Source organism: Elephantulus edwardii, unplaced genomic scaffold (genome assembly GCF_000299155.1).
Source record: "Elephantulus edwardii isolate Elephantulus edwardi_28Jun2011 unplaced genomic scaffold, EleEdw1.0 scaffold00218, whole genome shotgun sequence".
Taxonomy (NCBI): Eukaryota; Metazoa; Chordata; class Mammalia; order Macroscelidea; family Macroscelididae; genus Elephantulus; species Elephantulus edwardii.
In genome coordinates this window covers 2,916,906-2,933,789 of record NW_006399968.1, presented here as the reverse complement: position 1 = coordinate 2,933,789, position 16,884 = coordinate 2,916,906, and the positions used below count along the sequence as shown (strand labels likewise).

Sequence of the window (16,884 nt, the reverse complement as noted above, 5' to 3'; positions counted from 1 at the left end):
AGTAGACAGTGTCACAGACGAGAGCCACAGATAGGCAAGGGAGTAGAGAGGAAGCTCCCATTCACTTGCTTTAAGTGCGGCTCTGAAGGACACTTGGCCAAGGTGGCTCACATCAGGTCCTCGTGGCAGACAGGACTGACAGGCCCCAGCTCCCAGCTGGAAACAAAGGAGGATGCTTCAACGATTTAGAGTTTTCTTTAAGGGAAGGTTTTCCATAGTAATTCCAAAATAAGACCTGTTGTTATATGCTGTCATGTCAAGTATAACTCAAGCCTTAGAATTTGCTGGAATAAAGTAGTTCATAATACTCTCTTATTCATTTAATGTTCCTTAATGTTGGAGAGTTAAGCTCTCCTTTCTGTCTAGCTCGTGGTTAAAAGTTTGCTGAACTTTTTTTTTTTTTTTAAATAAGCTAAAATGGTTTAGCTAGTTGGTTGTTGATTTCTGCTATTATTTTTTTCCTCCTTGCTTTGTGTTTACTTTGCTTTTCTAAATTCTTAGGGAGAGAACTTAGATTAGTGACCTAGACATTTTTTCTTTTCTTTGTAACATTTCAAAATGCTTGCATTTTAAGTACTGATTTTGCTTTCAAAACTCTTTGTCACTACTCTTGATTTAGAACCAACTTTGAGCTCCAGCAGGTTTTTAGTAGAGACTGTATATCACTCAGGAGGAGATTGCCCATCTTTCTCCCTCAGAGCAGCTGGTGGAATCGAACTACCTGCCTTGAGGTTTCCAGCACAACTCGACCCATTTGCCTGCTAGAGTAACCTGCTGATTTTGCTATATCCCACACATTTTTGATGTGTTCTATTTTTTATGTCATTCAGTTTAAGGTATTTTCTGAATTGTTGTGCACTTTGTCTTGGATCCACATGGTTTTTTCCCCCAGTCACTGTTTTTCTTTATTTGTATTTTAGTTATAATGTTAATTCTTGCTCATTTTTAAAAAGAAGGAATTGCAAAGTTAGTATTTGAAAGAGAGTGAAGCTATCCTTAGTTTCAGCATCATTGTTGATATTTTGGCATTTTTTTATGTTTCATTTTTAAATAATTTTAAACTGACAGAAATTGTAAGAACAATACTCCTCTATATCGTCATCCCAAATTGTCTATCCTGTAATATCACTCCATATTGTTTAAAAACAAGGCTATTTTCTTGCATCGCCACAGTACAGCTTTCCAGTTTAGAAACACTGTTAAAATTCTTTATCTCAAATGTCATTAATTTTTCTTAAAATTTTTTATTGGTTTGCATGCAGTAATTTGTGTACATTGTGCTTCATTCATGTACATTGTGTTTTATACAATCATTGATAACAATGATTTTATGTAAAAATTGGTAACAATTATATTTAGTTGGTCAAGAATCTAGTAGAAGTATTAAAGTTATTGGCCATTGACATGTTATAGATGTCTCAATATGAGTATCTCTCAGTTTGAGTCAGCCTGCTAATGGCCTTTCTGTCTGACTTTATCTAGAATTCTGTGTGTTGTTCTAATTATCTGTTGCTACATTCTAGATTGCTAGGTAATCTTACAGTCACTTGCTTTATAAATCATCTACAGTTCTAAATAAGATTGGTAGATTGGAAATTCAGACTGTGATCAGCTGAAATATAGACTGTGATCAGCTGGTTGATTCTATTTTACTTGTGCTGAGCTCTGTCAGTTGGTAGCTGGTCCAGTCTGGGGGATTTGTGTTGTCCACTGATTTGCTTAGTGTTTTTCTGGAGATGACCAGAAAGCTGGTCTCTAGCCTCTTGTAACATTGGTTTTTCTGGAGGACATTGCCCTTCAAAACAAATTGTCTTGGTTTGTGCCCCACCAAAAGGGCATCCATTTCTTTATTCCTTTGCAATCCTACTTACTATTACCCTTTATTTTTATTATATTTGTAGTTTTTATTGTGCAAGTACACACAAGAAAAGACTCTTTAATAAAAATATTTCTCCATGGACAGTTAGTGACATTTCTCTGTACTGCATGTATCCCTTAGACCCACCTTTTTCCTAATTCTCCTGGTGGTGCAAACCTAGTGCTCCCCTCTGCCTACACTTTGATAACTAATAAGGTTAGTTTTTTGACCCACTCTTTGATATTTCCGTTGTCAGTAGTTTTGATTTTTGTTTCATTTGAGAAGTGTTTGGATATTCCTTGTTTGGTTTTTTACATAAAACAGCTTTTTTATGTACGTTGCAAATGCTACACACCAGTTTTGCCATTTGCCTTCTATTTTTTCCCAGTTTTTAAATCATTTGTTCATTTATGCACACTTTTCTCTCTGCCTTATATATTTACAGTGCTTTTTTATTAGAGAAGTTTTTTTTACTTTTCGTAGTAAATCTAAAAATCTTTTTGTTTTTCCTGATAAACTTAGAATGACCTGTTTAATTCAAAGAAAACAAAATCTATATTTTATCCTACTCATATAAATAATATGTTTACACTTAGAATTCATTTTATTAGTAGAGAGAAATAATCCTACTAAATATTTTTAGAATTTAATGAATAGAAAGAATTTGTACCTAAATTTAAATAAGGTTGTAGGCTTCATGTAGATGTTTTTTTAGGAAAGGTCTTTTCTTTTAAACATTATCTTAAAATAAATTACCTTAAATAGTAGCAGCATTGTAGTTCAAGCTGTAGAACATTAACTTTTGTTTATAATGAACTGAGCCTGCATTCCAAAGACCACTTGCAATTAGGATGTATACTTCTTTCAGCCACAGCATAAGAAAAATTCTTTGATCCTCAATTTCTTTTGACCAGCCTTGAAAAAGTTGCCTTTAGTTCTATGATTTGGTTACATTAGTAATTATGAGGTGTAGATATTAGTTATTATCTTCATTTTATGGCTCAGGTAGCTGAGGCTTAGGATGGAAAACTAGTGACACTCAACTTTGAATCCAGGTTTCTTAGGTCCTTGAGTTGTTATTCACCATTTTTTTTAGTTTAGTTTCTTACTTTGAGTGGTAATTTTATCAGAAGGTAGGAGAAAAACCCTAAGATTTTTTTTTTCTCTCTCTGAACTAAGGTATACTGAAAGTTATTCTGATGATGATTCAAATATGGAAGATTACCCACATCCACATGTAAGTCCGACATTTGACTGACTTGTTTTGATTATTTTAATCATTGTTGGTCCTTAGAAAAATTTCATAATAAAAAAGTAGGAGACTTTTGACATCATTAACACAAATTGAATGCATTATAGGTACAGTGTTGAATTCTTGTATTTGCAGTCCTGATATATGTATATATGATTGATTATGATTCTTACCCCTAGGTTACCAGAGCTCCCTAAAATAAATCTAGTGCAAGTAATACTGGATATTTGTCTTGAGCATTGTGCTCTTAAAAACTGTAGAATCAAATTGACAACAGCCAACTAGCAAAATTAAATGAGAGACAGCAGGCTGCTAGGCGAGTTGTGAGTTTATATTGATAGTGAGGGAAGCAACCTAGCAAAGGAGTTTGAGAAGGTTTGCATAACATGAAGAATGGAATCACTGCCACTGAATTGGTGTAAATTATCCTCAACAACAACAAATATTGAAAAAAGACAGTCTTTAAAAAAAGTCCAGTTGGACCCCAGGGAGGCAGCCCTAGAGTCAGAGGCCCCATGGCCTAACATGTACCCGGGCCGCATGGCAGAGCAGGAACCCTTCCCCTCCCCCTAGGAATCGAAAATTGGCAGATGATTTGGACTTCGAGACGGGAGATACAAGGGTCTCTGCCACCTTCCCAGTGCAGTGCTCAGCATTACATAAGAATGGCTTTGTGGTGCTTAAAGGCTGACCATGTAAGATCATCGATATGTCTACTTCCAAGTCTGGCAAGCATGGCCATGCCAAGTCCACCTGGTTGGTATTGCCATCTTTACTGGGAAGAAATATGAAGATATCTGCCCCTCCACTCATAATATGGATGTCCCCAACATCAAAGGGAATGACTTCCAGCTGATTGGCATCCAGGATAGGTACCTATCACTGCTCCAAGATAGTGGGGAAGTTTGAGAGGACCTTTGTCTGCCTGAGGGAGACCTCGGCAAGGAGATTGAGCAGAAGTATGACTGTGGAGAAGAGATCCTGATCACAGTGCTGTCTGCTATGACAGAGGAGGCCGCTATTGTAATCAAGGCCATGGCAAAATAACTCACTCCCCTCATGAGGTGGCGGCAGTGGTGGCAGTGGCAGCAGTGGTCCTGGAGCCTGCAGAGGCCCCCTTCCCCAGCCTGGCCTGGTCTGGCCTGGCTCTTGGCTGGATTCCTCCTCCACGATTTATTTGATGTTTTATTTTGGTTTCTCCCCCTAGTCTGTCAGGGACCCCTGCCCTTCACCTGCTCTTGGCCAGGAGCAAGCAGTGGCACTGGTGAAGCTGCCCTTCTCTTCTCCCCTCACACTACAGCCCTGGTGGGGGAGATGGGGAGGGTGCTGCTTGTGGTTTAGTTTGTCTTTTAATTCAGTCTGGAATCAGAATGCTGTGGATTCTGGCAAATGGTCCTCTGTCCTTCTCCATTTATCCCTGATCTGGTCCTCTTATCTGTAGTCCTCTCCTGCCTGAACCACCCCCACAGACTGGGGACCAGCCCCCTCCCCTGCCTATATCTCTCCCTAAGCCCCTTGAGATGGGGAGGGAAGAGGAGAAGGGGGAGGGGGCCTGCCCCCTCCTCAGGCATCTGAGAGGGCCCTGCCCCCGTGGGCTTCACCCTTTCCTGCAGGCCCTCTCCCGACACATTTGTTAAAATCAAACCTGAATAAAAAGTTTAGTATAAAAAAAAAAAAGTCCAATTTTAACAGTAACAAGCTGTTAAAGTTTAGGCATTTGGGCTATATGTATATTAACTTTTGAAATATGCATCCTCATTGTAAACTTTAAAGAAGTGTCTTTCATTGTAAAGTATTCAAATGTCACATACTGTGCTATGAAGTTTGCTAATTTTGTGTGGAGATGAGAGTTGGTTTACATTTTCACCTTTGGTTCATTCATGGTTGGTTTTGATTCTGTCAAAATCAGGGCGGATTAACATGTTGATAGTTTGGGTTGGAGAATCAGCTATGGTTTTAGTTTTAGTAAATTACCAGTTATATGATCTGATAACTAAAACATCACCTAAGAATATGAATACTGTAGAAGCTGAAGAAGACAAAACACGTAAGAAAAGTTATATTAGTACAGGTGAGTAAACTTTGATGTGCACCAGTTGAGTAACTCCTACTAAAATCTTGTTTCTGACAGTCAGCCAATCACATGAACAGCTCCCTGCTCTCCTTGTATCGGAAAGGAAATCCTGACTGTGCATCTACTACTCCTGAAATGGAGCAAAGAGAAGGCACCTCTCCAGCACCGAGGCTAGCCTCCGCGACAGGCTCTGTTCCCTCGAAGACCTCTGTCATGGTTTCAGAACGAGGATGGTTTATTGACAGAAGAACCCCAGGTGGAGAGAAAGACAGCTTTTTCATGGATCTGTCAGATGAGAAAAATAATAAGAGAACAGTGTCTGAAAGACAGGTATTTTTGTTTTAAATTCTCACCTCGCTTAGCTGGAATACATTACATATCAAGCAGATACTTGTGTTTTGCGAAAGTCATAATAATTTTAAGATACATGTAGCTTTTGGCCTCTGCCCACTGTCATTCCCATCTTAGTTCAAGTGTCTGTTTCTTGCCTTATTTTTTATAATCCTCTCCTAATAGAAATGTGTTCATTCTAGTTCCTCTTGCTTATTGTTCACAGAATTATATTGTCATAAGTAAAATTGGGTTGTTAATTCATTCTCCTGCTTCTTGTGTGCATTTGAGTCAGAACCAACCCATAGCTGACCCTCCAGCAGGTTTTTCAGAGGCTGTGAATCACATGGGAGGAGATTGCCCCTCCTTCTCCACAGAGCATCTGTCAGATTCAGGATTGCAGAGCTTTCTCCTGATTAAAACTCTTTAATTCTCCTTGAAAGCTGAAGACCCTGTGGTTGTCAAAGAAGCCATTCCTAGTTTGGCTGTCTCTTTTCTCTCATCTCTCAGCACTCTGCCCCTATACAGTGGCCGCTTACTGTTTTTCGATGGTGTTCGCCTTTTTCCCCCTACCTGGGTAAGTCTTTCTCCCTATTTTTAAAGCTCCCCCCATCACTACTCATCTCTCTGTTCACATGACCTACTTGTGCAGCACTTTCCCGACTGGATACTGTTTCTTCATCTGCCTTTATACTTTAAAGCTCTTAGAATCACCTGATTTACTGTAGAGTGGTTTAAGGTTTTTGGTGTTGGTATTTATTGACTCCCTTGACTGCAGTGTAAGCTCTGAGAGATCAGAGACTTTTATTTAATAATTTATCTTAATTACAATATGTTTTGCACATAACTCTCTCAGTTGGTTGAGTTCATGCCTAATGAACTTCTGGAAATAATTTGCTGGTAGTCAAAACTAATCTCTGCATACACATTACAGAGAGTTGCTAGCTTTTGGTAGAAGGAAGGACTGCTAATAGATACAGCAATGGGGTTTATTTTCACACTAGGACAATATTCTGAAGTATCCTATGTAAAATGGATAAAAACACATAGGAAATAGACTTTTTTAAAAAAAAATGGAAATATAACATCTATAAGGAAAAATGAGTTTGGCTTACCACACTGGACTGGCAGGATGATAAGGGGCTTAAAGTAGTGTATCTTAGGATACGGTGGATAGAGAAGGACTGACAGTGTGTGCACTGTAGTAGGGTCTAGACACATGTGGGTATAGAGCATTTGGAATATGTGGAGCTGAATTTTTAATCTTACTTAATTTAAACTTAAAAACAGATCATTCAGTTATTAGAAAACTTTCAAATATGTATAGAACAAATAGGACATGAATTTACTTTTTCAACTGGAAATTTCTTGAAACTATTTCCTCCCATGCAGTTAATTTCTTCTGTAAACCCCCCGGAGGGTTAGCTATGAGTCAGTTCTGACTCTTTGGTACACCACAACATACAGAAATATAAGCTCTGATGGCGTAGTGGTAAGGAATTGTACTACTGCCAGTGTGAAAGTATGCATTTCAAATCCACCAGCTGTTCCATGGGACGAAGGATGGGCAGTCTCCTCCCATGCAGTTTACAGCCTCAGAAAAACCCCTGGAGGTCAGCTATGGATTGGTTCCAGTTCGATGGTACACAACAATATAGAAATCAAGTAATTCCCATGAAGTTTAGTGCTGTGAATAAAAAGTAGATTGGATTTTGAAGACTCGCTGCATAAATGTCAACTAGCTTCATCGTTTTTCATACTATAAGTTAAAGTTACTATATTTGAATATATTACATTAAAATATATCATCAGTTTACCTTTTTAAAAAATAAGCTAGAATATATCAAGTTACTCATCTGTCTAGTGCTGTGTTTCTTTTGAGCTGTGCACTAAGTGATTTGAAGAGCTCCCCCTTGTTATCTTACAGTAATATGCCTTTTCTGTATCTCTGCCTTAGCCACTATAGAGGACAGTGAAAATTGGCAAGGTTGGGGATAGAGTTCCACTGTTTATGAATTTATTCGCTTGAAGATGTTTTTTCTTTACCACTTTTCTTGCCGTTGAGTTGGAACCACCTCTGAGCTGACCGTCCAGTGGATTTTCAGAGACTGAATCACATGGGAAGCGATGGCTGGTCTTTCTCCTGTGAAGCAGTTGATGGATTTGAACCACTTAACTTTAGATGGACAACACAGCTCCTTATCCACAGGCCAGTATGATTGGGTAGATTTCATTTTCTCTTTTCTAGGATTCAGAAGAGTCGTCTTTTCTTGAGCGTGATAAAAGGAAAGAGATGTTAAAGAACAGAGGAAGCAAAAGGAAGAAAGAAGGTCTTCAGGAAGTAGATGGAGAAATTGAAGCTGTCCTGCAAAAGAAAAGTGAGACGTGCTTCATGGGGTGACATTTGAATAAGGGAAGGGATTCCTAGCTCCCATGCTGTTCTATTGCGGGACTGTCTCTGCACAGAGATTTTTAGTAAAAAATACTTGAGGATCTAATGGTCTTTGGAGGAGAAGGATGGGCAATCTCCTTCTGTATGATTGACTGCCTCTGAAAACCCAGTGGAGGGTCAGCTATGGGTCGGTTATGACTCTATATCACCACCACAACAAACAGTGAACCGTTGTTTTTATGAATAGTAGTAAGTATAATTACTAATACTAAATCACTCATCTTTTGAGAACATTTTAGTTTAGATACATATTGTTTCATGACTATTTAAAAAAAATTTAAATTTTTGTTTTATTACTTTTTGTGTGTGTACCGTCAAATTGGATCTGATTGGCACAGGAGATTGCCCCTCCTCCTACAGCAGAGCATCTGGTGGATTCAAACCACACACCTCTGGGATTGCAGTGCAGTTTCTTGCCAGTAGGCCACCAGAGCTCCCTTGTTTCATGATATTTTTTCAGTCCCCTCATTGTAATCATGCAGTAGCATTCTGCCAGCTGCTTCCCTGGGTTCTCTGTGTCCACTCACCTATCTGTCCTGCCCCTCCCTGTCTTTTGAACTTGGTTTGGGGGAGCAACTGCTGATTTTTGGCCTCATAGATTTGTTTTGAGGAACACATTACTCACAGATGTGATTGATCACACTTGTCAGAGCTTGTTTACTGTTCACCTGAAGGGGATGTCCAGGAGTGGGCTCAGCCTCAGGCCATAGCCTCCTGGCTTCCACTTAGTTGAGACTCTTCTGTTGGTGATCCTGTCAGAGTCCGTGGTAATGGTAACTGAACACTGTGTGGCTCTTCTGGCCTCAGACTAGTGGAGGTTGTGCTTCAGGCAGTGTGTTAGTCTTTGGGCTAGTTTTCTGTGAGTCTTTGATTTTCTTTGCTCCTGTCTGCTATAGCAGTAAAATTATTTTTTCTTCCTCTCTTCTCTCTTTTGCTTGGCTGTTAAAGCCAAGGGATTGTTAGCTTTGCAGGTCTCCAGTGTGACGTTTGAAGATATTGGAGGCAGTGAGACAACATTAAAGGTCAGTTCAGATGTGGCATTCTGCATCATGGGTATACTGCCAATCTTATTTGAACAAAGTCTACCCATTTGTGAAATGAGCTGGGAATAGACAAGACGACTGGGCAAGTCTGTCCTGCAAGATGTTGAGGAGTAAGTGCAGTGTGCTGTATCAGTACTAGTAACTAGTACTTAGTACTAGTGCAGTGTACTGTGTTAACAGTACTAGTAACAGTAACTACTGTGTGCTCCAGTTCCATGCTGATTACTTGCCATTAATCTACAAGATACATTATTTCTTAACATAAGTTGGAAAAAAGTAGTAAAAACTAGTTTTAAAAAAAAGGATCTGCTTTTAGCATTATACTTTGGGAAGATCTGTATGTGATCAAATTGTTAAGAGCAACTTGCTAGCAAGGTTGCTAGAATAGCAACCTTAGGGAGTGATGGTTTATTGGTAACATTAATGAGGGGTGACTTAGGAAAGAGGAGGGGGAAGGTGGCAGCATAGCTCAGGGAGTATAGTCAGTCGCTAAAGTGTGCTGACAGAAACTGTTGAGGCGGTGTGCATTTTGCGAGGTTCGCTTTCAACAGCAACAACTTGCGTAAGCTATAGAGAGCAGTGGCCCCCCGCCTGTCCTGAGGCCCCGCTTGCATCCTGGTCAGATTGTGCTGCACTTGCTTGTGTACAAGCTGACCCCTGCAAGTCTTTCCTGAGGTGCAGATCCACCTGGTGGACTCCTGCCATTCTGTTAGAAGCTGAGCATATTAAGGGTTTGATTATTTAATAGTCTGTTAAATGGACCTTAGCAAGACCTAGTGATTTGTTTAAAGTCACAAAATAGGACCAGAACTGGTTTTCAAACCCAAGGCTAAGTATTTCTTGTACTCTTGTACCCTTTGTTCTAAATCTAATATCGTCAAATCATAGGCCCTTTAATTCTACTTGATTGTTTTCTCTTGGGCTGTTGAAGGTATTTTTCCTCCTTGTGTCTCCGGCAGGAAGTCTGCAAGATGCTCATTCATATGCGCCACCCTGAGGTGTACCAGCACCTGGGCGTCATCCCCCCTCGAGGAGTTCTCCTTCATGGGCCACCAGGCTGTGGGAAGACGTTGCTTGCAAATGCCATTGCTGGGGTGAGGCTGGTAGATAGCTGCATGCTACTGTTATGTTTGTTGTTCTCTGGGATGAACTTTAGCTAATTTTGACATCCCTCAGGAACAGAATATGTTTATTATAACTGATCCTTTGTATTTTTTACCTTTTGCATGTGATAAATGTTTAGAAAAGATGTATAATTGTGTATATGGCAAAGATGAAGTGATAAGTGAAATTTATAATGCTCCTGTATACAACCCCCTGTTCCTCCCCCCCCCAATATTTGATTTACTTTTTGTATCTCTTAGCAGCAATTTGCCTTTGAGCCATAGGTCTCAAGAGCAGTAAAATAACTAGAGATTATTTTTTTAATGTATATATAGCATGGCACCCTTTTATAATGTTGAAAGCAAAAGTAAACATTTGGTAATTAAACATAGAATAACAAAACTACATACAAAGGAACAAAGGTCTGATGAACCAGGATTCGAAGTTTTTTTTCTTTCCATTCATTCATATAGATTTATCCCCCTTTCCCACTGCTTTATTTCCTCATGCCTGTCCTGTATCAGCTTCTTAGTTGCCTTACTCATAATGCCTTATTACCAATTCTTTTGAGAATTACCTTCCCTTTATCTGTTCCATTGTCATGTTCTTTATCTATCCATTCTCTTCCTGTACTCCCTGCTTCCTGAGAAGCAGCAAAATTTAGTAATTCAGAGTAATGTTCTTATATATTTTAATCTTAAAATAGCCTTTCTTTCTAAAATAGTAATAATAGATACTTACCAGATTATAAGGCTAGCAATCTTATTTTAGCTTGTTAGGTTTTTTTCTGAAAGTATTTCAGGGAGTGAAACAAAAGTATCTGAAGAGTATCAGTTAGATGAATAACATCTTCTAGTCACTAATCTAATCACTAGGAAGCTGCTGGCCAGGGGATAAGAAGCTGTGCTGTCCACCCACAGGCACATGATTCAAATCCACCAACCGCTCTGTGGGAGAAAGATGATTAGTCACCTCCCATGTGATTTTTAGCCTCTGAAAATTTTCTGGAGGGTCAGTTAGGAGTTGATTCTGACTTGATAATACATAACAATTACAGCAGTCTTTAATGCTCTAGAGGACTAAATTTAGTGCTCTCTGAAAGAACGTAATTTTTATAGAATAACTTGATAGTATGTGTCATCTATTCATTTTTTGGTCAGATCTTTTTGGTCTGACTAATGTATGTCAGACACAGGGTTACTGGAGGTTTGAGACAGATACCAAATAATCAGACAGATAAATACCACGCAGATGTGTAATTGTAAATAAGTGGAAGATAGAAAAATGCTGAGTTCATTTTTGTGTTGTTGGGGACCCCTGTTAGATTTAGGGTCAAGAAAGATTAAGTTGAGGGAGTAAAATTTCAGGGTAGCTGGATGAATGAGGAGGGGTTGGGCAGACTGGTTGTCATTTTTTATTTGTGGGCCAGCTTCATTTTTTATTTGTGGGCCAGCTTCTCTTTCATATTGTAAAGCACCTGCCTTTTCTGTGTGTAACTTGCTGTCCTGTTATGGGCTGCTGTCAAGTTGATTCTAATGCACATTGACTCTGTAGGACAAAGTAGAGTGGCCTCAGGAGTTTTCCGAGGCTCTGAATCTTTAAAGGAGGAGACAGTCTCATCCTCCCCTGCATTGAAGCTGGTGACTTCTGTTGATTTGGAACTGACTGACAAGTGTTTCTTTAAAAGGTTTTCAGGGGCTGTAAATTACACAGAAAGTGATTGTCTATTGTTTCCTAGCAGATCAGCTGGTAGATTTGAACTCTACCTGTCTTTGGGTGAGTAGGGCAGCTCTTTACCCTCTCTGCCACCAGAGCTTCCCCTAACTTAGGGAGGAGAAATATTAGTAGATATGTGTGGACAGCTGTGCAACAAGTCCTGCTGTTTCCTGTCCATACTCCTTGATAGATAAAACTATTTTGCTCATTATAAATGGAAGAACACATATATTCTTGAGAATTCAAGACCCTCTGTTCAGAGGAAATGATGACAGTTTCATGGTAACCTATGTAAAGTAAAAATAGGCAGAAAGAGTATAGTTAATGTGTTCCGTAAAACCCATTGATGGTTGAAAAAAAATATAGTTTTGATGCAAACATTGGTTAAGACAAATGCAGAGGAGTTTAAAATTTGTCAATTTGATTATTGTTTTTTCAATTTCCCCATAGGAACTTGACTTGCCAATTTTGAAAGTAGCTGCTACGGAGATTGTCTCTGGGGTGTCCGGAGAATCCGAGCAGAAGCTGAGAGAATTCTTTGAACAAGCGGTGGTGAGTCAGCCGTCAGCTGTAAGGGCAGGTCATCAGACACGAGATGACACTGGTGACCTCTGCTGTCACTCGCACTCACTCATTCTCTCATTGTCCTGGCAGAACTGATACCTAGCGGGCCAACCAGTGGGTAGCTGAGGCTACAAACCCCTTGGGAGGAGAGAGCTCATCCTTCCTCCCAGCCACTGGTGGATTCAAACTGCTAGGGAGGTGCCACCAGGGAGGAATAGCAGCACTCTTCCCTGTGGGCTGCACCACCAGAGTTCCCGTCTCTTGTACTAGCATTTGTTCATCTAGTGCTGGCCATTCTTTTACAAACATGCTCATTTACTATTTGTAAAGTCGATTTAATAATTGTCGATTTAGTTAAGTACTGTAGAGTCAAGGATGACTCATAGCGACCCTGTGAACTGTGGACCTGAACCTTGTCCTGTCTTGTGCCCTCCTCATTATCTCTGATGTCCTCAAGCCTGCCGTTACAGTCACAGCATCAGTCATGCCATCTCTCTCAGAATCTTCCTCTCCTTCACTGACCCTCAGGATTTTCAAGCGTGATGTTCTTTTCCAAAGATTAGCTCCTCCTAATAACATGCCCAAGGTATGTGAGATTCACCATCTTTGCCTCCAAGGAGCTCCCTAGCTGCACCTTTTCCAGGACATATTTATTTGTCCTATAGGCAGTCTGTGGGACATTCAGCATTCTTCTCCACACCTCAGAGACCTCAGTGATTCTTCTCTCATCCTATTCATTATCCAACTCTCAGCTGCATAGCAAGTAATTGAAAAGATCCAAAAATTAGGTGCACCTTAGTTTTCAAACTGACATCATTGCTCTTTAGCACTTTGGAGAGGTTCCTGACAGTCACCTTTCACAATTGTAAAATGAAAGAATCTGTTTAGTTGGAAATCAAATGTAAATATAATTGGTGATAGATTAATATTTTATGATTATCAAATTAGAAAAGCAGCTGTTAGAAATGCCCAGAATAAATTTTTCAGTTTCTCATTGAAGCTGTACAAAGATAATTTTGTAACCAGAGAAATTGCAGATTGGATTTTATCCTAATTGTATTTCATATTAGTAAATCTGAGAGTTTTCCAGGAAGGTGCTGTTGTATTTAATAAGGTTTTTTTGTTTGGTGGAGGGCAGTGGTTAAGTGTCAGACCTCACCAGCGTCCTGTCACCTGACGGAAGGGAGTTCTTTAAAACATGAATGTAGGTTCCTTCCGGCAAAATCTTGATGCCCTTCACTTACTTGTTTTTCCTCCTTGTCCCACTCAGTTTTTTAGGTCTTTTGCCAATACTAATGAACTAACTCTCTTAAAAGTATAGACAATTGCTTTCTGTAACTTTACTCCTTTCTTACTGGGCAATGCATCCAGTTGTTAAGACTGTTTTGTAAACATTGTCATGACAGTTCAGAAAAGAGCTCGAAGGGATGGGTTGGGCTTTTTTATCTTTAAAATGTTCTAGTCCTCAAGAATGTGAGGTGTCTTTCCAGCCTGACAATGTAGATCATAGTGGTCACTTGTCACTCAGTGACTAACAATGTTCTTTAGACTAAATCTACATGGTTTTATTTGAATTTGTAAACCTGATAATTACATCTTATTTTTCTTGAACCCCATCTAATTTATCTGATAAAAATGCTTGAGTTGGATTCAAATCCATCCTAATGTTTTCCTTATCTAATACAGATGAGCTTCTGGTGTTCTTAAATTTCCCCTAATGCAGGTTTTAGGGAAGAGCTTGGATATTTTTTTATGTTTATGAAGAATACTGACTGAATACCAAAAGAACAAACAGATCAGTTCTGGAGGAAGTGCTCGTTAGAGGCAAGGCTAGTGAAATTTTGTCTCACATACTTTGGGCATGTTATCATGAGGAGCCGTTCTTGGGAAGACACCTCGTGTAGGAAAAGGGAGAGGGTTAGAGAAAAAAAGATGAGTTGACGCAGTGACTGTAACAGTGGGCTTGAGCATGGAGGGCTTAATGACGATGGTGGGGGATGGGACAGGGCTCTGACCTGGTGTTCATAGGGTCAATATGAGATATAGGTGTCTCGGCTCCACCTAGCAAAAGGAAACACTATTTTATACTTTGTAGTAAGCTTGAGTGTATTTGTTTAAAGCTTATTATCTTACTGTTATAAAATGGTGTTTCATAGCTTATCAGCTGTGTATAATTACTAGAGTTTAAGTAAATTTATCATAACAAACCTGAACTGATGAAAAAAAATGAGAAATGTTCTCTGTGTTCAATTTGTTACTCTTGTCTTTTAAGAATCTTGGTTCTCTTAGTTAAATAAAAATTGGAAGCAATACATTTGAACTACCTTTACATACTGTTCTTTTAGTGACTAATCCTTAACCTTTAATATTTAAAAAAAATGTATACATCTAACCTCACTTCAATATAGGAAATGTCTTTATGATTGTGTTATGATACTCTTATTTCCAGGCTAATGCACCTTGCATCTTTTTTATTGATGAAATTGATGCTATTACGCCCAAAAGAGAAGTTGCTTCAAAAGACATGGAACGGAGAATTGTAGCCCAGCTGCTTACCTGCATGGATGGTTAGTTTAAATTAGTGAATGCCTTTTAGTACAATAAACTAGTTGGACAAGTAATATATGAAAATATTTTAAAGCATTGAAATTTAGTAAAGCTCACGTAGTGTAAAAAAAAGGTTCTTTTAATAAACTATCATCACTATGAAGTTTTCCCTTATTATCATAGTTATTTTTTATGCACTTGGATACATATATACTAACATGCTGTGTTTTGGGCACATGTAGCATTGCATCATGCAGCTTATTTTATAGCTTGCTATTTGTAGTGTAACCATATGTCTTGGAAGTCATGACATTTTAATACTTTTAGTTATACTCTCCTTTAACTACTGCTTGGTATCCAGTAGGCTAGGTACTGAAGCTGGATTTTGTGTGTGTCTGTTAAACTGTAGGGAACAACCTTGAATAGATTGTTTGGTGTGCTTCAGTTTCTCTAGTATACAGAATAAAAAGGGAATTGATGGTTGAAGAGTAATTTTACAAATTGCTCTTTAAAAAAACTTTGTAGATTATATTTTCACTGGTACTATAAAAGAAGCTCTGATTTTTTTTCAGATCCTTAGGAACACTGAATGCCATCAATCATTTTAATTTTTCGAGTCTATTGTGTGGAAAATAGTATCTCAATTTGTTTTACTTTACATTTCTCTAATTATGGTTGAGATGGAGCATTTTTCTGTCTCTTTTTTCATTCTATTTTTGTCATCCTGAGTTGAGTTTTCTCAGCATTTGCCTGTTCTGTGGAGTTGTCCCTTTTTGATATTATGGAAACAAATATATAGCAGTTCTTTTCTTCCTGATTGTAATTTGTTTCATAATTTTGCTTAAGAGTTTCTAAGTAAAAATTTGTGGCTGGGATAGAGAATTAGCTTGGCTTGAAATTTGGAACTAATACTACTCCCTTTGAAATATCATGTTTTGTGTATACACACAACTTTAATTTGCAAGTTTTGTATTTCTTATGCTGCCAAGTTATAAATTGTTCTGGTATGTTAATGTTGTGCTGCCAAGCCAAAGGCACGCAGTTTAAATCCACAGGAAATCTCTTCCTATGTGATTTACAGTTTCTGAAAACCTGTGAAAGGGTCAGCTATGAGTTGGTTCTGACTTGATGGCTACAGCAACCACACTACTATGTAAAGAAAACAAACCAACTTAAATGTGGTAACAGTTCTAAGTAGAAACTTTGTGGCTTTAGAGATACTCAACTGTGTGTGGCATAGTCATAAGAAAATACACTGCAGTCCCAAGGACATGTGGTTCGAATCCACGAGCTGCATTGCATAAGGATGGACAGTCTCCTCCCATGCGATTCTGAAAACCCACTGGAAGGTCAGTGAGGAGTTGGTTCTGACTGGCACATAACTCCACCACCACCACCGCCATCATTATAGATCATTAGGCACATTATTATTAAAAAGTCCTTGAAAAACCCTTACGTGCGCGTGCTTCTGTGTGTGTGTGTCTGTGTGTCTGTGTCTGTGTATGTGTCTCTGTGTGTGTGGGCTTTCAAGCTAAATAGCTTATGGGAACTCTTTGGCATATTGGCAAAGTTTAACTGCTAACCCAAACGTCATAGTTATGGCAGTTTGAACCGCTGCTCATCAGCAGAAAGACTTCTCTTGCATTCATAGCCAACGACTGGGATCCTGACTTCATTTCAACATATTGAATTTGTGAGTTAGCAGCTTGAACCCACAGCCATTCCACAGTAGAAAGATAATGCATTCTGCTCTCATAAGCATTTAGGGCCTGGAAAACTCTGTGGGACAGTTTTGCTCTGCTGTGAGATTTGGCTGACAGAGAGGAATTTTATGAAATTAAAAGAGCCTATGGTGATGAAGGAGGAAGTTCAAATTGCTCTGAAAGAATTGGCAAAAAACAAGGCTCCAGGAGTTGACAGCATACCAATTGATTTATTTCAACA

At 38.9% G+C, this 16,884-nt stretch overlaps 1 protein-coding gene and 1 pseudogene across 1 annotated transcript in view; both read left to right on the top strand.

The window, feature by feature from the left end:
* The window catches only part of NVL (nuclear VCP-like), a 110,397-nt gene that overhangs the window by 13,277 nt on the left and 80,236 nt on the right, over positions 1 to 16,884 (top strand). The window contains exons 5-11 of the mRNA XM_006898060.1: positions 3,038 to 3,095; positions 5,242 to 5,514; positions 7,763 to 7,892; positions 8,915 to 8,988; positions 9,969 to 10,103; positions 12,280 to 12,381; positions 14,843 to 14,960. Of these exons, the coding sequence (XP_006898122.1) occupies positions 3,038 to 3,095; positions 5,242 to 5,514; positions 7,763 to 7,892; positions 8,915 to 8,988; positions 9,969 to 10,103; positions 12,280 to 12,381; positions 14,843 to 14,960 (890 nt within the window). The remainder of the gene's footprint in view (positions 1 to 3,037; positions 3,096 to 5,241; positions 5,515 to 7,762; positions 7,893 to 8,914; positions 8,989 to 9,968; positions 10,104 to 12,279; positions 12,382 to 14,842; positions 14,961 to 16,884) is intronic.
* LOC102850802 lies at positions 3,497 to 4,157 on the top strand (annotated as a pseudogene).